The sequence below is a fragment of the Nerophis lumbriciformis genome, linkage group LG09 (assembly GCF_033978685.3).
Source record: "Nerophis lumbriciformis linkage group LG09, RoL_Nlum_v2.1, whole genome shotgun sequence".
In the NCBI taxonomy this organism is placed as follows: domain Eukaryota; kingdom Metazoa; phylum Chordata; class Actinopteri; order Syngnathiformes; family Syngnathidae; genus Nerophis; species Nerophis lumbriciformis.
Genome location: NC_084556.2, coordinates 50,237,531 through 50,258,486, shown reverse-complemented (window position 1 = coordinate 50,258,486; position 20,956 = coordinate 50,237,531). Strand labels below are relative to the sequence as shown.

At 42.9% G+C, this 20,956-nt stretch overlaps 2 protein-coding genes across 2 annotated transcripts in view; one reads left to right on the top strand and one right to left on the bottom strand.

The window, feature by feature from the left end:
- Window positions 1-6,599: 6,599 nt before the first annotated feature.
- On the bottom strand, window positions 6,600-19,526 carry crcp (calcitonin gene-related peptide-receptor component protein). The gene is made up of 6 exons (XM_061962945.1): window positions 19,420-19,526; window positions 18,221-18,257; window positions 11,652-11,750; window positions 11,487-11,581; window positions 7,078-7,135; window positions 6,600-6,979 (listed from the first exon to the last, which is right to left on the bottom strand). Exons 1-6 carry the CDS (start codon window positions 19,425-19,427, stop codon window positions 6,851-6,853), a joined length of 426 nt encoding a protein of 141 aa, XP_061818929.1. The 5' UTR covers window positions 19,428-19,526; the 3' UTR covers window positions 6,600-6,850.
- Window positions 19,527-19,607: 81 nt separating this feature from the next.
- The window catches only part of asl (argininosuccinate lyase), a 31,466-nt gene continuing 30,117 nt past the window's right edge, over window positions 19,608-20,956 (top strand). The window contains exons 1-2 of the mRNA XM_061962944.1: window positions 19,608-19,713; window positions 20,167-20,222. Coding sequence (XP_061818928.1) covers window positions 20,208-20,222 — 15 coding nt within the window. The 5' untranslated portion in view covers window positions 19,608-19,713; window positions 20,167-20,207. The remainder of the gene's footprint in view (window positions 19,714-20,166; window positions 20,223-20,956) is intronic.

Below are 20,956 nucleotides of genomic sequence, written 5' to 3'. Positions count from 1 at the left end.
AAAGTTCACCAAAAAGCCGCGCGGATGTCACCAAAGTGCGCAAATCAAAAGGCAAAAAAGAAATGGAAACATCAAGAACACAAAAAGTGGATGCACAAGAGCGCAGATTCGCACGGACCGGACATTGGCCGGGGGCTAGTGGGCAGTCTAGGATGGAGTCGGCTCTCTTGGCTGCACTGGAGAGGCCATCGTGGTGTACAGTAAGTGGGTGTTTAAATTATGTAATATTTATTGCTCTTTTTTTTTGGTTTGTTGTAGTTTTATTTTTGTAGTTGTATGTAGAAATGGTGCCCATTAGCTCTGTGCTCTTCATGTATTCTATGTCTTGTTTTCATGTGGGTTTTTTTTTTATCTGCACTGCAACCACACAATTGACCCATTCTGTGAGGAATAAAGTCGAGTCTATCCTGTCCTAATCTCCATAGAAAATGTTCATATTAGGGGTGTCAAAAATGTTGTCATTAATCGCGATTCTTAATCAATTAAAAAAAAATACAAAATTGTTGGGGGGGAAAAAAAAAAAATATATATATATATATGTTTTTAATCTGTCCTGTCCAACCACTCATCCATCCATCAATCCATCTTCTTCCGCTTATTCGAGGTCGGGTCGCGGGGGCAGCAGCCTAAGCAGGGAAGCCCAGACTTCCCTCTCCCCAGCCACTTCGTCCAGCTCCTCCCGGGGGATCCCAAGGCGTTCCCAGGCCAGCCGGGAGAGATAGTCTTCCCAGTGTGTCCTGGGTCTTCCCCGTGGCCTCCTACCGGTCGGACGTGCCCGAAACACCTTCCTAGGGAGGCGATCGGGTGGCATCCTGACCAGATGCCCGAACCACCTCATCTGGCTCCTCTCCATGTGGAGGAGCAGCGGCTTTACTTTGAGCTCCCCCCGGATGACAGAGCTTCTCACCCTATCTCTAAGGGAGAGCCCCGCCACTCGGCGGAGGAAACTCATTTGGGCCGCTTGTACCCGTGATCTTGTCCTTTCGGTCATGACCCAAAGCTCATGACCATAGGTGAGGATGGGAACGTAGATCGACCGGTAAATCGAGAGCTTTGCCTTCCGGCTCAGCTCCTTCTTCACCACAACGGATCGATACAGCGTCCGCATTACTGAAGACGCCGCACCGATCCGCCTGTCGATCTCACGATCCACTCTTCCCCCACTCGTGAACAAGACTACGAGGTACTTGAACTCCTCCACTTGGGGCAAGATCTCCTCCCCAACCCGGAGATGGCACTCCACCCTTTTCCGGGAGAGAACCATGGACTCGGACTTGGAGGTGCTGATTCCCATCCCAGTCGCTTCACACTCAACCGCGAACCGATCCAGTGAGAGCTGAAGATCTTGGCCGGAGGAAGCCATCAGGACCACATCATCTGCAAATAGCAGAGACCTAATCCTGCAGCCACCAAACCAGATCCCCTCAACGCCTTGACTGCGCCTAGAAATTCTGTCCATAAAGGTTATGAACAGAATCGGTGACAAAGGGCAGCCTTGGCGGAGTCCAACCCTCACTGGAAACGTGTCCGACTTACTGCCGGCAATGCGGACCAAGCTCTGACACTGATCATACAGGGAGCGAACTGCCACAATAAGACAGTCCGTTACCCCATACTCTCTGAGCACTCCCCACAGGACTTCCCGAGGGACACGGTCGAATGCCTTCTCCAAGTCCACAAAGCACATGTAGACTGGTTGGGCAAACTCCCATGCACCCTCAAGGACCCTGCCCAGAGTATAGAGCTGGTCCACAGTTCCACGACCAGGACGAAAACCACACTGTTCCTCCTGAATCCGAGGTTCGACTATCCGGCGTAGCCTCCTCTCCAGTACACCTGAATAGACCTTACCGGGAAGGCTGAGGAGTGTGATCCCACGATAGTTAGAACACACCCTCCGGTTCCCCTTCTTAAAGAGAGGAACCACCACCCCGGTCTGCCAATCCAGTCCAACCACTCAGAGAAATCATATTGTTGATGTAGATCACAGGTGTCAAACTCAAGGCCGACACGTCATTAAACGTGGCTCGCCAAAGCCTGGGGATAATGTGGATACTTCATCTTTCTTACTAAATGTTTTCATTTTTTCCATTTTGACAGAAAAAAATTAAATACATGAAACTTCATATGTTTTAAACGTTGATATATATACAAATTGGTGTGAATCTTTGGGCACCTCGTCATTCGATTGCGATTCTTGGGGTGAGGATTTGATCCATAATCGATACTCCATTCAACACGATTCTCAATTCAAACTGATTTTTGCAATGTATTATTTGGTATAATAACAGCACCACCTTAACAAAACAGCTTTCAGGTTACAAAACCTCCTTTTGGTTGATGACGTATGATACATACATGCACCAAGTAAGCATAGAAATGGCCTGAAAAATGTTTCATATTTTTTAAATAATTCGTCCAAAAAAAAAAGGTTTTTTTAAATTACTAAAAAAATCGGGATTTGGATGTGATAAAACATTTTTTAGCACCCCTAATTATTATACACCGTATGATAGTTCGTAAAAATAACGAAAAATAGATTTCAAAGCAAGTTACCCATCAATTTGTACGTACAATAATCAAATAACCAAATGTATAGGCAATAATATAATGAGGCGATTACACTTTTATATTCTTACATTCACTGTTACAAGCGGCCCTCTGAGGGCAGCCATGACTGCGATGTGGCCCTCGACGAAAACAAGTTCGACACCCCTGATGTAGACGATCATATCTGCTGTACAGATTTAGTTCAGAAAAGAGAAGTTGATGATACTTCTCTTGTTTGTACCGTATTTTTCGGAGTATAAGTCGCACCGGCCGAAAATGCATAATAAAGAAGGAAAAAAACATATATAAGTCGCACTGGAGTATAAGTCGCATTTTTTGGGGACATTTATTTGATAAAAGCCAACACCAAGAATAGACATTTGAAAGGCAATTTAAAATTAAAGCTGCAAGCAGCATTGGTCAGGCCCGCGTATTTGGCAGGTGCTAGTCCTAAGTGTCCCAATACTTTTGTCAAGTTTTAGTCCCAAGTGTCCCAATACTTTTGTCCAGTGTAAGTGTCCCAATACTTTTGTCCAGTGGTAGTCCTAAGTTTCCCAATACTGTTGTCTACTTTTAGTCGTAAGTGTCCCAATACTTTTGTCAAGTTGTAGTCCCAAGTGTCCCAATACTTTTGTCCAGTGGTAGTCATAAGTGTCCCAATACTTTTGTCTAGTGTACCTACCTAGTCTGCATTGTGTGGGCACGCTGGTGCATCCTGCTTTTAAGCAGCCATCTTAAAAAAACAGCAGCATCAGCGCAGCAGTTCTTTGAAGGGTCATAAAATCAAAACCGGAGCAGGTATCAAAACTCTTTCGCCAACTTTTAATCAGAAGGGTTCAATCTCTCTCCTGTGTTAGTTTGAAGCTGAAACAACAAACGCGCTCAGAGGAGATAATGTTTGAAGAAAGGTGACCGGTTTTTACAAAAATGTTGTTTTGAAGGGGGAATAGCAAACTTCCTGTTGATTTTTGCTGGGGGTTGTCAATTTATGAAATGCAGTTCTAAGTGAGACCTACATAGAGGTTTTTGTTTCATGTCTCTCCGACCTTCCCAGTGGGAGTTACAGGCAGTTTTGTCATTTTTTTCTTCCGAGGAGCAGTTTTTTCTGCGTTTTATTCAAAAATTGCGGTAGAGCGCAATTTTGAGATTTGGGGTTAGGTTTTTTTATTAGATGGCAATGTTTGCCAGTCCTGATGTGTGCGTTCAGTTTGGTGAGTTTTGAAGCATGTTAAGGGGGTCAAATTACAGCTCAAAGAGGCAAAAGTGACTGTTTTTAGTACTTTTTTGTCTTGAAGGGGGAATTGCCAACTTCCTGTTGATTTTAGCCCGAGAATGTACCATTACAAAATCTAGGTCTGAGTCAGACCTACATAGAGGTTTTTGTTTCATGTCTCTCCGACCTTCCTAGTGGGAGTTACAGGCAGTCTAGTTTTTTTGTTTCCTAGGGGGCGCTAGAGCGCAATTTTGAGTTTTGTGGTTCGTTTTTTTTTAAAAAGGCAATTTTTGCAGGTCCTGATGTGTGGGTCAAATATGGTGAGTTTTGAAGCATGTTAAGTGGGTCAAATTACAGTTTAATGTGGCGGCGGAAGAATAAAGAATAAAGAATAATAAAACCTTACAAATTCAATAGGTCCTTATGTCCCATTGCATAAGGACTCCCTTTGGGAGTCCTTATGCAATGGGCCATGCGGGCCCTAATAAAACCTTACAAAATCAATAGGTCCTTATGTCCCATTGCATAAGGACTCCCTTTGGGAGTCCTTATGCAATGGGCCATGCGGGCCCTAATAAATAAAGAACAAAAGGGTGAATAAGTGTACGTTATATGAGGCATAAATAACCAACTGGTATGTTAACGTAACATATTATGGTAAGAGTCATTCAAATAACTATAACATATAGAACATGCTATACGTTTACCAAACAATCTGTCACTCCTAATCGCTAAATCCCATGAAATCTTATACGTCTAGTCTCTTACGTGAATGAGATAAATAATATTATTTGATATTTTACGGTAATGCGTTAATAATTTCACACATAAGTCGCTCCTCAGTATAAGTCGCACCCCTGGCCAAAAAAACTGCGACTTATAGTCCGAAAAATACGGTATTTGACTTGATTAAATGTTTGGGTGTAAATATATTTTCTTTTAACAAAACCAGTTTTCATTTAAGTAATATAGAAAATTATTAGAGCGGTTTATCTTTTTTTTTTTTTTGAGGAATGTAGTTAATCATAGAACTGGCACCCAATGTTATTTTAAAAAAAAGTATTGATTTTGAATCAAGAATGGTTTTGAATGGAGAATTTAATCGTTACTAGGGATGTCCCGATCCAGGTTTTTGCACTTCCGATCAGATACCGTTATTGTTTTTGCATTTCCGATCCGATACCGATACTGACCGATACCGATACTGGCCTATCCGAGCATGTATTAAAGTTTAAAATTATTTAGCCTACTTAGTTGTCAGAATCATGATGAAAAGGGTTTTAGTACTCTTGATAACAACTAGCCAGCTGAATTAGGGGAGTTTGAATAATACACAATGGTTGGTAACAAGAAACGGACCTGTTTATTCAAGGATAAACACAAAATAGACAAAATTATACATGACAAACAGAAATGGCATCATTGAACTAGGGCTGGGCGATATGGCCTTTTTTTAATATTGCGATATTTTAAGGCCATATTGCGATACACGATATATATCTCGATATTTTGCCTTAGCCTTGAATGAACACTTGATGCATATAATCACAGCAGTATGATGATTCTATGTGTTTTGATTGATTGATTGAGACTTTTATTAGTAGGTTGCACAGTGAAGTACATATTCCGTACAATTGACCACTAAATGGTAACACCCCAATACGTTTTTCAACTTGTTTAAGACGGGGTCCACTTAAATTGATTCATGATACAGATATATACTATCAGATATATACTATCATCATAATACAGTCATCACACAAGATAATCACATTGAATTATTTACATTATTTATAATCCAGGGTGTGGAGGGGGGCGCCGGATGTAAGTGTCAAAAAGACAGCCAAAAGAGTTTGATATGAGAATAAATCTAAAGTTAAAATATAGGGTAGAAATGCACCCATTTGCAGGAAATGTAGTCTTGATTTTCAAAATGTTCTTTCAAGGCTTGCATGTCTACATTAAAACATTCTTCTTCATACTGCATTAATATATGCTACTTTTAAACTTTCATGCAGAGAAGGAAATCACAACTAAAAAAATCACTAATTTTTTCATACGGTGTTGATGTGGACATTTTTGCCATTTTGATGGTGTGGACGTGTGGCACCGAATGGAGATAAGCGTCTCGACAGACGTCACAATATTTGAACAATGATGACGAAAACTGTTGTCTCTGTCGTGTCCGTGTGTCGAAAATTGTCATGCGCTTATTTTTTTTATTTGATTTTGTGCGTGGCATAGATTTGCCGTGCGCAGAGGACGCTTGAGCAGGCGCGCACCTTAGCGGCTGCGCTAGCATCACAGCTAACGTTAGCCATGCCGCTACCTCGCTCTTTGCTGGGAGAGGACGTATACGTATGTGACGTATGACGTGACAGTATGTGACGTAGGTCGTGACGTGTGTAAGAAGGTGCGCTCGCTGTCTGTGAGAGGGAGACACAGGAAAGAGTGAGAAGAGCCTGTCGTGTAATGCCAGCAGCTAAAAGCAACTGCGTGAGAATTGTGGATGTGTTGAAGGTGTGCTGGAAAATGCGGAACGGAAATTACGGCGCAGCAGAAAAGTGGAATGTATTATTTAAATAGGTGCGTTGGAAAACACGGACCGGAGTTGTTGTTTTTTTAACTGGATCTGGATCGGCATTTTCCCATGCCTTGCCGATACGCAATTTTTGGCAAATATCGGCAGCCGATCCGATCCAAATATCGGATCGGGACATCCCTAATCGCTACCCCCAAGAATCGAATCGTGTGGTGCCCAAATATTCACAGCCCTAGTTCATGTTCTATTCCGCCATGAAAATAAAGCCAAATACAAATTATAGGATGCAAGGGACCATTTTGATACCTTTACTTTTGTAAACTCAACCCGTGTACTAATAAGTTGTATATACTGCAAAAACGTTCACGTTTTGGACCATATTTGAAGTGTCGCTTATCTTTGTAATGCATAAAGGAACACAATTAAAACGTTTCACATTTGCACGGCTCAGCTCAAACGTTACGTCATGTTCATACTTCCTTTAAACAGACCGCTGAGCGTCCGCACGTCAGCCACTTCCCGCGAGGGACGTTAAAAGTTCTCTTTTAAGCCATCTCTGCGTCAGCCGGAGCGGCTTCTCCCTGCTCGGGATCGCCAGGCAACAGTTCTGAAATGGTCTGGATGAGCTCCTCGATCTGCTCCTCCGACAGACGCTCCTCGCTCTCCTCCACCATCTGAGCGAGCAAAACGGCGAGAGTGTTTATTGCCATATTGTTGATCAAATGTGGGGCACGGGCGTAGCTGGTGCAAATGTGACGAGATATTTACTCACGAGCTGCATCTCCACTGCGGTCTGTGGTCTGTGGTTCATGAGCTGCAGTTTCTCGGCCCTGGCGATAAAAACACACACGACCTGTCACATGACATTTGCATACCTGCCAACTTTTGAAATCAGAAAAACCTAATGATTATTAGTATTCAGACAGGTTAAAATGTTGCTAAAACCATCACTTTTCTATCAGTCACAGTGACTTTTCAAAACAAAAATATTACAGCAAAAATCATATGGGTTGATTGACATGTTTATTCTGTAAGCTAACTTCAATAGTTTGAAATTATTTTGACAGTTAATACATGTAAATGTATGTCAAAATCTTTTGACATTAACTTTATATGTTGAAACTTTCAACAGCTTGAAAGAATAAGATTTTTGAGAGTATTTGGTTCAAATTACACAATATAAATAAGACATGTCATTATTGATATTGCAGACATTATTGTAACAAGAAACTTCAGGTCGAAATTTTGGTTTATGAAAGAAATCCATCCATCCATCTTCTTCCGCTTATCCGAGGTCGGGTCGCGGGGGCAGTAGCCTAAGCAGGGAAGCCCAGACTTTCCTCTCCCCAGCCACTTCGTCCAGCTCCTCCCGGGGGACCCCGAGGCGTTCCCAGGCCAGCCGGGAGAGATATCCTTCCCAGCGTGTCCTGGGTCTTCCCCGCGGCCTCCTACCGGTCGGACGTGCCCGAAACACCTTCCTAGGGAGGCGTTCGGGTGGCATCCTGACCAGATGCCCGAACCACCTCATCTGGCTCCTCTCCATGTGGAGGAGCAGCGGCTTTACTTTGAGCTCCTCCCGGATGGCAGAGCTTCTCACCCTATCTCTAAGGGAGAGCCCCGCCACCCGGCGGAGGAAACTCATTTCGGCCGCTTGTACCCGTGATCTTGTCCTTTCGGTCATAACCCAAAGCTCATGACCATAGGTGAGGATGGGAACGTAGATCGACCGGTAAATCGAGAGCTTTGCCTTCCGGCTCAGCTCCTTCTTCACCACAACGGATCGATACAGCGTCCGCATTACTGAAGACGCCGCACCGATCCGCCTGTCGATCTCACGATCCACTCTTCCCTCACTCGTGAACAAGACTCCGAGGTACTTGAACTCCTCCACTTGGGGCAAGATCTCCTCCCCAACCCGGAGATGGCACTCCACCCTTTTCCGGGAGAGAACCATGGACTCGGACTTGGAGGTGCTGATTCTCATCCCAGTCGCTTCACACTCGGCTGCGAACCGATCTAGTGAGAGCTGAAGATCTTGGCCGAAGGAAGCCATCAGGACCACATCATCTGCAAATAGCAGAGATCTAATCCTGCAGCCACCAAACCAGATCCCCTCAACGCCTTGACTGCGCCTAGAAATTCTGTCCATAAAGGTTATGAACAGAATCGGTGACAAAGGGCAGCCTTGGCGGAGTCCAACCCTCACTGGAAACGTGTCCGACTTACTGCCGGCAATGCGGACCAAGCTCTGACACTGATTATACAGGGAGCGAACTGCCACAATCAGACAGTCCGTTACCCCATACTCTCTGAGCACTCCCCACGGGACTTCCCGGGGTACACGATCGAATGCCTTCTCCAAGTCCACAAAGCACATGTAGACTGGTTGGGCAAACTCCCATGCACCCTCAAGGACCCTGCCGAGAGTATAGAGTTGGTCCACAGTTCCACGACCAGGACGGAAACCACACTGTTCCTCCTGAATCCGAGGTTCGACTATCCGGCGTAGTCTCCTCTCCAGTACACCTGAATAGACCTTACCGGGAAGGCTGAGGAGTGTGATCCCACGATAGTTGGAACACACCCTCCGGTTCCCCTTCTTAAAGAGAGGAACCACCACCCCGGTCTGCCAATCCAGAGGTACCGCCCCCGATGTCCACGCGATGTTGCAGAGTCTTGTCAACCAAGACAGCCCCACAACATCCAGAGCCTTAAGGAACTCCGGGCGGATCTCATCCACCCCCGGGGCCTTGCCACCGAGGAGCTTTTTAACTACCTCGGCAACCTCAGCCCCAGAAATAGGAGAGCCCACCACAGATTCCCCAGGCCCTGCTTCCTCATAGGAAGACGTGCTGGTAGGATTGAGGAGGTCTTCGAAGTATTCCCTCCACCGATCCACAACATCCGCAGTCGAGGTCAGCAGAGCACCATCCCCGCCATACACGGTGTTGACACTGCAATGCTTCCCCTTCCTGAGGCGGCGGATGGTGGTCCAGAATTGCTTCGAAGCCGTCCGGAATATAAAACTTCATGACGACATTTTTCAAATTAATAAAGAGTAATAGAATAGTATGATAGTTATATGTTACTTGTTTTGAACATGTTATCGTTATCACAAATAAAAAGATATACTGTACACAGAAATTATTTTTTATTTGATTTATTGTTTATGTAATAAAAGATTTACTTAAAAATTGTATGTTTTGTGAGTTTTTTTATGCTACGAACTGTACTTACCGGCGATGTAAACCGAAGGAGACATTTCCGTAATGAAAGCTGCAACACCCTTTTTAGATCCCATCATCACTGCAGCATTATCGGCAGCAAAGCAAACCAAATTCTGCCAAGGAATTTCGTTTGAGTCTATTTCTTCCGCAAGTATTTTGTAAATATTTTCGCCTGTGAAGTACTGACAATACTTTTCCAATGTCGTCATCGAAATATCGAACACAAATGGGGTATCACATCCAAAGAATCTGTTTGGGCGACGAAAAACGTTGAAAGTTTTCCACTTGTATCGCTAGCAACGGCATTAGACTTGTGTTTTTTTGTCCCAACGTGGTCTTTTACATCGCTAATTCCTCCGTGTCCGATCGAAAAATCTTGTCTGCACAAGGTGCAATTTGCGTAGTTTTCACCCTTTTTGGAATGGATAATTATTCCCGGATAGTAGAGATGCGCGGATAGGCAATTATTTCATCCGCAACCGCATCAGAAAGTCGTCAACCATCCGCCATCCACCCGATCTAACATTTGATCAGAACTGCATCCGCCCGCCATCCGGCCGCACCCGCCCGTTGTTATATATCTAATATAGACGATGCAAGGCATTAGTGAGGTTATAAAGCTTTTGCCTGTTAAAGAAAGGAGACTGATCCAATGCAGCACAGACATTCGCGTGCCACGCTGTCACGACCCAGACGCACACCAGTGCGCAATCATATGGGAGCCGCGCTGAGCGCACCTCCAAGCGCGTCTCGCTGTCGGCGACGGCCGGGTATATGGGCCCGACGCTCCAGCGCTATCCATTTTCAGGGCTAGTTGATTCGGCAGGTGGGTTGTTACACACTCCTTAGCGGGTTCCAACTTCCATGGCCACCGTCCTAGCTGCTGTCTATATCAACCAGGGTGAGCCCCACCCCTTTCGTGAGCGCACTGCGCGCGGAGTGACCCCTGTTACGCGCCCCCGGCAACAGGGGTGGCGGGCAGGTAAGCTGCGCGGGCGGAGCGCGCGGAGTGACCCCTGTTACGAGCCCCCGGCCACGGGGGTGGCGGGCAGGTAAGCTGCTTACCTGCTGCGCGTGACGCCGGCCGCGGCGAAGGCGGACGAGGCGGGGTGTCGGTGCGGTGGGCGCGGTGGTGACCCTGGACGTGCGTCGGGCCCTTCTCGCTGATCGCCTCAGCTACGGCTCCCGGTGGGGCCCTCTCGGGGGAAGGGGCCTCGGTCCCGGACCCCGGCGAGGCGTCGGGGGCCTTCTCCGTTCCGTAAAAGTGTCCATCTCTTTTTTTTTTTTCTTCTGTTGTGGCATATGCAGCAGGTGCCTGCTCGTTTTTCGTATGTGGGTAACAACATTTAACTATGTATATATATTTCCGAATTGGTTTAACTGCCACCCGCCTGAATCTATTTAAAATCAAATTTTTTTTTATTTCAATCGCCCGACCCGACCCGACCCGCTGATAAAATCTAATTTTTTTAAATTTCATCCGCCCGATCCGCGGACTCCGCGGTTGTGCCCGCAAACCGCGCATCTCTACCGGATAGGCTTTTGAATATTCTTCACGGAATGACTGCAGTTTTCTTTTCGGTTTAAGACTCGTTTGCGATTTTTCTCCGGCTGATTCCATGATCGTTCGCTCGTTTGGAAACAATGGCAACAGGTGCCTCGTGCTTGGCAGCGGTGCTATAAATAGCCTCGCGCATGGCATTCGGAATGGCTCGATAGGAAGTTACGGGAAGCAGTGTCGATTGTCATTGTTGTTACGCGATTTCGTGAATAAAACTTAAAAAAAAAAAAAAAAATTTTTAATTAATGAAAAAACGTATTTTTTATCACTGCAACCGTAACCCGGAATAGGTTGATGAAAACCGTACTAATTACGGGAAAACCGGAGTAGTTGGCAGGTATGCATTTGTGTACGACTCTTCTTTTCAATTCAGGAAGAAGCTTTTCGACTGACTTTGTCAGCTTCTGGTGCTTCATGGAGGACAGGAACTCCTTGACCATCTCCGGACTCTGTCGGCTGCACGGCAACTGGGACAAGTACTTCAGCGTCTGCGGAGCGTGGACGAGTGTGAGACAAGTGCGCCTTCCTGCTGAGAGAGGATGACGTTCGCGCACTCGCCTCATACATGATGGTGTTGAGATTCTGATGCCCCATGCTGTGTTTGCTCCTGCTGCCGTCCTTCCTCTGTTCCTTCAGGTCGGTCAGCAGCTTGAACACCTGGCACACATTTTTATTCAAGCACTGACGTAGTTTATTCATTACACCACTCAAAATACAAACCCCAAAACCTGTGACATTGGCACGTTGTGTAAATGGTAGTGATGGGTCCGGCAACACCATGCGTCGAGCTCATAGAGCAAAACCCTGTGTCGGTGCGCGTACCGCTTTTAGAAAGTCACGTGACCGATCATGAGCTGTTTTGGTCACGTGACCGATACGCGAACTGTGTCGCACTGATGCCTCCTCTGTGCCCTGTGCGCGGGTCTTTTCTACAGCCGGAGAAATAATAACTAAGAAGAGAAAGCGTCTAAAATTGAATACGTTGGAAAAACTGTTTTTTTTTAATAAAAATGTGTAAAAATAAATAAATAATAATTTCCAGGTCCACAAGCATCCTCATTCACAACACGTTCTCTTAGATTTCCATGTTATGATACATGTTCACATTATTTATTGACTGTATCTAAAAAAGACAAAAAAAATATTTTTATTTAAATGAAGTTATGAAATAATCCTAAATGAAATACAATGACTTGGTTTATATTATTGTATATACCGTATTTTCCGCACTATAAGGCGCACCTAAAAACCACAAATTTTCTCAAAAGCTGACAGTGCGCCTTATAACCCGGTGCGCTTTATATATGGATAAATATTAAGATTCATTTTCATAAAGTTTCGGTCTCGCAACTTCGGTAAACAGCCGCCATCTTTTTTCCCGGTAGAATAGGAAGCGCTTCTTCTTCTACGCAAGCAACCGCCAAGGTAAGCACCCGCCCCCATAGAACAGGAAGCGCTTCTTCTTCTACTGTAAGCAACCACCCGCCCGCGTAGAAGAAGAAAAAGCGCACGGATATTATCATTTACTTTGTGTGTTTACATCTGTAAAGACCACAAAATGGCTCCTACAAAGCGACAGGGATCCGGTTCATGAAAAGACGCAATCTCTCCATCCGCACACGGATTACTATTTCACATCAACTGATATTCCTGTGAACCGCACTGTGGATACAACGGGAGCACGTACGGTGAATATTCGCACCACAGGGAATGAGAAGTCATCCTTCACTGTGGTTCTAGCTTGCCATGCTAATGGCCAGAAACTTCCACCCATGGTGATATTCAAAAGGAAGACCTTGCCAAAAGAGACCTTTCCAGCCGGCGTCATCATAAAAGCTAACTCGAAGGGATGGATGAAGAAAAGATGAGCGAGTGGTTAAGGTAAGTTTAAGTTTACGCGAAGAGGCCGGGTGGCTTTTTTCACGCAGCTTCGTCCATGTTGATATACGACTCCATGCGCGCCCACATCACGCTGGTTTTAATATATTATTAAAGTTTGACTGACCTATTTGACTGTTTTTTTGACATTCCTTTAGCGCAGTTAGATGCAGCTTACAACACGGGGCGGCTTATAGGTGGACAAAGTTTTGAAATATGCCGTTCATTGAAGGCGCGGCTTGTAACCCAGGGCGCCTTATGGTGCGGAAAAGGTCAGTGGTTCTCAACCTTTTTTCAGCAATGTACCCCCTGTGATTTTTTTTTTAATTCAAGTACCCCCTAATCAGAGCAAAGCATTTTTGGTTGAAAAAAAAGACAAAGACGTAAAATACAGCACTATGTCATCAGTTTCTGATTTATTAAATTGTATAACAGTGCAAAATATTGCTCATTTGTAGTGGTCTTTCTTGAACTATTTGTAAAAAAAGATATACAAATAACTAAAAACTTGTTGAAAAATAAACAAGTGATTCAATTTATAAATTAAAGCTGCAAGCAGCATTGGTCGGGCCCGCGTATTTGGCAGGTGCTAGTCCTAAGTGTCCCAATACTTTTGTCTACTTTTAGTCTGAAGTGTCCCAAGACTTTTGTCTAGTGTACCTACCTTGTCTGCATTGTGTGGGCACGTTGGTGCTTCCTGCTTTTAAGCAGCCATCTTAAAAAAACAGCAGCGCAGCAGCATCAGCGCAGCGGGTCTTTGAAGGGTCATAAAATCAAAACCGGAGCAGTTAGAAATAAAGCGCAACTGTCATTGTAATCACAAGGGTTAAATCTCTCCTGTGTTAGTTTGAAGGCGAAACGACAAACGCGCTCAGAGGAGTTCGTTTCTGAAGGAAGGTGACCGGTTTTTACAAAAAATTTGTTTTTAAGGGGGACTAGCAAACTTCCTGTTGATTTTTGCTGGGGGTTGTCAATTTATGAAATGTAGGTCTAAGTAAGACCTACATAGAGGTTTTTGTTTCATGTCTCTCCGACCTTCCCAGTGGGAGTTACAGGCAGTTTTGTCAGTTTTTTCATCCGAGGAGCAGTTTTTTGTGCGTTTTATTAAAAAATTGCGCTAGAGCACAATTTTGAGATTTGGGGTTAGGTTTTTTTATTAGATCCCAATTTTTGCCAGTCCTAATGTGTGTATTCAGTTTGGTGAGTTTTGAAGCGTGTTAAGGGGGTCAAATTACAGCTCAAAGAGGCAAAAGTTACTGTTTTTAGTACTTTTTTGTCTTGAAGGGGGAATTGCCAACTTCCTGTTGATTTTAGCCCGAGGATGTAAAATTATGAGAACTAGGTCTAAGTCAGACCTACATAGAGGTTTTTGTTTCATGTCTTTCCGACCTTCCTAGTGGGCGTTACAGGCAGTCTAGTTTTTTTTTTTCCTAGGGGGCGCTAGAGCGCAATTTTGAGTTTTGCGGGGTTTTTTTTTTTTAATAAAAGACAATTTACGCAGGTCCTGATGTGTGGGTCAAATATGGTGAGTTTTGAAGCATGTTAAGTGGGTCAAATTAGTGCTCAAAGAGGCGGCGGAATAATAATAATAATAATAATAAAACCTTAGAAAAACAATAGGTCCTTATGTCCCATTGCATAAGGACTCCCTTCGGGAGTCCTTTTGCAATGGGCCATGCGGGCCCTAATAAAGATTTCTACACATAGAAGTAATCATCAACTTAAAGTGCCCTCTTTGGGGATTGTATTAGAGCTCCATCTGGATTCATGAACTTAATTCTAAACATTTCTTCACACAAAAAAAAAATCTTTAACATGAATATTTATGGAACATGTCCACAAAAAATCTAGCTGTCAACACTGAATATTGCATTGTTGCATTTCTTTTCACACTTCTTTTTGACAGACATTTTAGTGACAAACCTGAGCTTGTGCTTCACTGAGTTTATGAACTTACATTCATATTTTGTTGAAGTATTATTCAATAAATATATTTATAAAGTATTTTTGAATTTTTGCTATTTTTAGAATATTTAAAAAAAATCTCACGTACCCCTTGGCATACCTTCAAGTACCCCCAGGGGTACACGTACCCCCATTTGAGAACCACTGTACTAGGTCATAAAATCAGTGTCAGTTGAGTCGGTCCATAGGTTGCCTGTAGGGATTTTTAATGTCCAGCAGATGTCAGTATTTAGTGACACAGTATCAATACTGTTTTGCAATGTGTCGAAACGCTTCATGACGCCTCATCAACCCATCACTAGTAAATGGTAAATAAAAACAGAATATAATAATTTGCAAATCCTTTTCAACTTATATTCAATTGAGCAGACTGCAAAGACAAGATACCGGTACTTAACGTTCGAACTGGAAAACTTTGTTATTTTTTTTGCAAATATTTGCTCATTTGGAATTTGATGGCTGCAACATGTTTCAAAAAAGCTGGCACAAGTGGCAAAAAAGACTGAGAAAGTTGAGGAATGCTCATCAAACACTTATTTGGAACATGCCACAGGTGAACAGGCTAATTGGGAACAGGTGGGTGCCATGATTGGGTATTGTCGGAGGCAGATATTTACATATATCCGAATTTAAGTGTTACTTCTTTTATTTCATAATCATATTACAAAACCTCCAAGTCCGAGTCCATGGTTCTCGCCCGGAAAAGGGTGGAGTGCCATCTCCGGGTTGGGGAGGAGATCTTGCCCCAAGTGGAGGAGTTCAAGTACCTCGGAGTCTTGTTCACGAGTGAGGGAAGAGTGGATCGTGAGATCGACAGGCGGATCGGTGCGGCGTCTTCAGTAATGCAGACGCTGTATCGATCCGTTGTGGTGAAGAAGGAGCTGAGCCGGAAGGCAAAGCTCTCAATTTACCGGTCGATCTACGTTCCCATCCTCACCTATGGTCATGAGCTTTGGGTTATGACCGAAAGGACAAGATCACGGGTACAAGCGGCCGAAATGAGTTTCCTCCGCCGGGTGGCGGGGCTCTCCCTTAGAGATAGGGTGAGAAGCTCTGCCATCCGGGGGGAGCTCAAATTAAAGCCGCTGCTCCTCCACATCGAGAGGAGCCAGATGAGGTGGTTCGGGCATCTGGTCAGGATGCCACCCGAACGCCTCCCTAGGGAGGTGTTTAGGGCACGTCCGACCGGTAAGAGGCCGCGGGGAAGACCCAGGACACGTTGGGAAGACTATGTCTCCCGGCTGGCCTGGGAACGCCTCGGGGTCCCACAGGAAGAGCTGGACGAAGTGGCTGGGGAGAGGGAAGTCAGGGCTTCCCTGCTTAGGCTGCTGCCCCCGCGACCCGACCTCGGATAAGCGGAAGAAGATGGATGGATGGATATTACAAAACAGCTAGTGTTTTTCTTCCAATTGTGGTTGTCTGCAAATACTGTGTGCTTAACCTTGAGTGAGGAATGAAAGAAAGAGAGAAACTCTGTTCTCTTATCTAGCCTTATGTCCAGGTGCGGAGGACAATGGGCATGTGTTTTGGGCTGGAGGGACATGACTGCGAGGGTGGGATTGAGAGAGACTTAAGAGGGGAGAGGGTTTTTCAAGGGGGGCAGACCATCTTGGCGGCGCGATTGAATGTTCTATGCTGGACTGGTCTCAATGTATTTACAAAGCTTTGCAAATATATTACAAAATACCTATTCTGTCTCTGGTGCTTTTTCTACTCAGCTTTAAGTGTCGTAAAGAGCTTGGGAGCGACTTGTGACTTGAATTCCCTGGGAGGAACAACTGGTCCAAACGCAACAATTTGGGGGCTTGGTCCGGTGCGACACGCTGAGAATTGGACACCTCTTACACTCTTCTGGACAGACTCACTAGTGGCCAAACATAAAACAAGGTAAGCAGAGCCTTTTTTCTGAAATCTGCTTTAGGAGTCTGTCTTGAAGTATGTAAGTCAAACACTGTTTGTACCCCAGACACAGAGTGGCGATTTTGATGGATTGACAGTGTAAAAGCAGCTTCCATGAAATGCTCAGTCGTTCACAAACAAGGATGGGGCGAGTGTCACCACTTTGTCAACAAATGTGTGAGCAAATTGTTTAAGAACAACATTTCTCAACCAGCTATTGCAAGGAATTTAGCGATTTCACCATCTACGGTCCGTAACATCATCAAAAGGTTCAGAGAATCTGGAGAAATCACTGCACGTAACATTGAATGCCCGTAACCTTCGATCCCTTAGGTGGTACTGCATCAAAAAGCGACATTAGTGTATAAAGGATATCACCACATGGGCTCAGGAACACTTCAGAAAACCACTGTCAGTAACTACAGTTTGTCGCTACATCTGTAAGTGCAAGTTAAAACACTACTATGCAAAGCGAAAGCCATTTATCAACAACACCCAGAAACGCTGTTGGCTTTGCTTTGCCCAAGCTCATCTAAGATGGACTGATACAAAGTGTAAAAGTGTTCTGTGGTCGGCCGAGTCCACATTTCAAATTGTTTTTGGAAACTGTGGATGTCGTGTCCTCCGGAACAAAGAGGAAAAGAACCATCCGGATTGTTGTAGGCGCTAAGTTCAAAAGCCAGCATCTGTGATGGTATGGGGATGTATTAGTGCCCAAGGCATGGGTAACTTATAAGGCACCATTAATGCTGAAAGGTACATACAGGTTTTGGAGCAACATATGTTGCCATCCAAGCAACGTTATCATGGACGCCCCTGCTTATTTCAGCAAGACAATGCCCAGCCACGTGTTACAACAGCGTGGCTTGGTAGTAAAAGAGTACAGGTACTAGACTGGCCTGCATGTAGTCCAGACCTGTCTCCCATTGAAAATGTGTGGCGCATTATGAAGCCTAAAATAGCACAACAGAGACCCCCGGACTGTTGAACAACTTAAGCTGTACATCAAGCAAGAATGGGAAAGAATTCCACCTGAAAAGCTTCAAAACTTGGTCTCCTCAGTTCCCAAATGTTAACTGAGTGTTGTTAAAAAAAAAAGGCCATGTAACACAGTGGTAAAAATGTGCCAACTTTTTTGCAATGTGTGGCTGTCATTAAATTCTAAGTTAATGATTATTTGCAAAAAAAATTCAGTTTCTCAGTTGGAACATTAAATATCTTGTCTTTGCAGTCTATTCAATTGAATACAAGTTGAAAAGGATCTGCCAATCATTGTATTCTGTTTTTAATTACGAATTACACAACGTGCCAACTTCACTGGTTTTGTATTTCAAAATGAAAAAGACAGAAATGAAGCAAAAACAACACACGACATTTTGTCTTACCTCGTAGTTACTGAGCATGGCAGCATTTGCATTTTTCCTTAAGGAAAAAAAAAAAACATTTGTAGTTTAATATTATACATTATTGGCTATGTCTACTGTTAATGATGTCCAAATGTACTTTGTCACTAAACCTTTATATTTTATTTTTAGTAGGGATGTCAAAATTAACACGTTAACTCATGATTAATTACACAATGAATATTTCTCATCTACGCACTTAGAAAAATTATGCAATTTATTTTATTAAAATTTTAATTATGCAAGCAAGTAATCACCTGTGATTAGGGATGTCCGATAATGGCTTTTTGCCGATATTCCGATATAGTCCAACTCTTTAATTACCGATACCGATATCAACCGATACCTATATATGCAGTCGTGGAATTAACACATTATTATGCCTAATTTGGACAACCAGGTATGGTGAAGATAAGGTACTTTTTAAACAAAAATAAAATAAAATAAGATAAATAAATTTAAAACATTTTCTTGAATAAAAAAGAAAGTAAAACAATATAAAAACAGTTACATAGAAACTAGTAATTAATGAAAATTAGTAAAATTAACTGTTAAAGGTTAGTACTATTAGTGGACCAGCAGCACGCACAATCATGTGTGCTTACGGACTGTATCCCTTGCAGACTGTATTGATATATATTGATATATAATGTAGGAACCAGAATATTAATAACAAAAAGAAACAACCCTTTTGTGTGAATGAGTGGAAGGGAGGTTTTTTGGGTTAGTGTACTAATTGTAAGTGTATCTTGTGTTTTTTGTGTTGATTTAATAAAAAAAAACAAAAAAAAAACAAAAAAAAACGATACCGATAATTAAAAAAAACGATACCGATAATTTCCGATATTACATTTTAAAGCATTTATCGGACATCTCTACCAGTGATTAATCTAAATTCTTAAAATGTGATTAATCTGATTTTTTTTTTAAATCCGTATTTGAAAAATATTCTGTGCTTGACAAAACAACGCTTAAATTGTAGAAGAAGCACGTCGTGTCTTATTTAGATTAATTTCGCTTTAATACACGCTTTAATCGACCGATATGCGGAAACTGTGAAGAAATGTTATACAAAAGGCTATTTCTACACGAGTACCTTCTATACGTGGATTAAATACCACACATGTATTTACTAATGTTTAAAACAGCGAGGTAAACATTAAAAGTATATATATTCTTACACTTCCATGCTGCGAAGTCTTCAAAGCTGTGGTCCCCTACGGAAAACACTCCGTGTGAAACAAGACCTTAGATACATTCGCTTCCGTGGTTAGTGACGTTCGTAACTAGCAACCATGTAACTTATTAAAAAAATAATAAAACACGTCAAAATTCCACACAACAGCTTAAAAACAGCTTCAAATAAAATATATTGATTTTTTTTGTTTTTCGAATAACAAAAATATATTGTCGGTGACCAAATCCCAGCATGCATTTCGGCCCACCGAGCCAGTGTTGAGCACGTCTGAAATCAGGTGACTTACATTTAAATCTATTTATCAGTTTCATTGTTTTAATTCATATTAAATCTGTTTTACTCATTTATGTCAACACCGTGTCTGTGGAGTGTGGACGTTTTAAGAACATTTGTTTTATACCGCTAGCTAGCTGTGTACGGCTGTTTTTTTGATTGATTGAGACTTGTAGTAGTAGATTGCACAGTACAGTACATATTCCGTACAATTAACCACTAAATGGTAACACCCGAATAAGTTTTTCAACTTGTTTAAGTCGGGGTCCGCGTTAATCAATTCATGGTAAAATGTAAAATGTTGACAACATAAACCACGTCAAAGTTCTAGATAAATATTTTAAAGGCGTTTAAACGATGCGTTTTACTCCCGTTGGACGCTAACACGAGAAAAAATTAATTCTCTTGATTCGACTTGGTTTAAAGTGTTCAAACTTGACTGTCATTTATTTACCAGCTTCCGCAATCAACAACAAGAAACTACTGTCTTCATTCAAGATGGACACTGCTGAGGTAAAACATCGAATTCATTATTATTTTGGTGTTGCTGTCTAATTGAGACCAGGTGTGCCTAATGAAGTGGCAAAACCAAATGGAATGTTATTTAAATTCCCCACTTATGGATCATGTTTTATTATGTTCACACATACAGGTAAAAGCCAGTAAATTAGAATATTTTGAAAAACTTGATTTATTTCAGTAATTGCATTCAAAAGGTGTAACTTGTACATTATATTTATTCATTGCACACAGACTGGTGCATTCAAATGTTTATTTCATTTAATTTTGATGATTTGAAGTGGCAACAAATGAAAATCCAAAATTCCGTCTGTCACAAAATTAGAATATTACTTAAGGCTAATACAAAAAAGGGATTTTTAGAAATGTTGGCCAACTGAAAAGTATGAAAATGAAAAATATGAGCATGTACAATACTCAATACTTGGTTGGAGCTCCTTTTGCCTCAATTACTGCGTTAATGCGGCGTGGCATGGAGTCGATGAGTTTCTGGCACTGCTCAGGTGTTATGAGAGCCCAGGTTGCTCTGATAGTGGCCTTCAACTCTTCTGCGTTTTTGGGTCTGGCATTCTGCATCTTCCTTTTCACAATACCCCACAGATTTTCTATGGGGCTAAGGTCAGGGGAGTTGGCGGGCCAATTTACAACAGAAATACCATGGTCCGTAAACCAGGCACGGGTAGATTTTGCGCTGTGTGCAGGCGCCAAGTCCTGTTGGAACTTGAAAT

Excerpts from the sequence above, each read along its gene's own strand:
- crcp (XM_061962945.1), bottom strand. Across the intron at positions 11,582-11,651 it reads TCAACACCATCATGTATGAG|ACGCTGAAGTACTTGTCCCA; the intron begins GCGAGTGCGCGA and ends CACGCTCCGCAG. Across the intron at positions 6,980-7,077 it reads CCGCAGTGGAGATGCAGCTC|ATGGTGGAGGAGAGCGAGGA; the intron begins GTGAGTAAATAT and ends TTGCTCGCTCAG.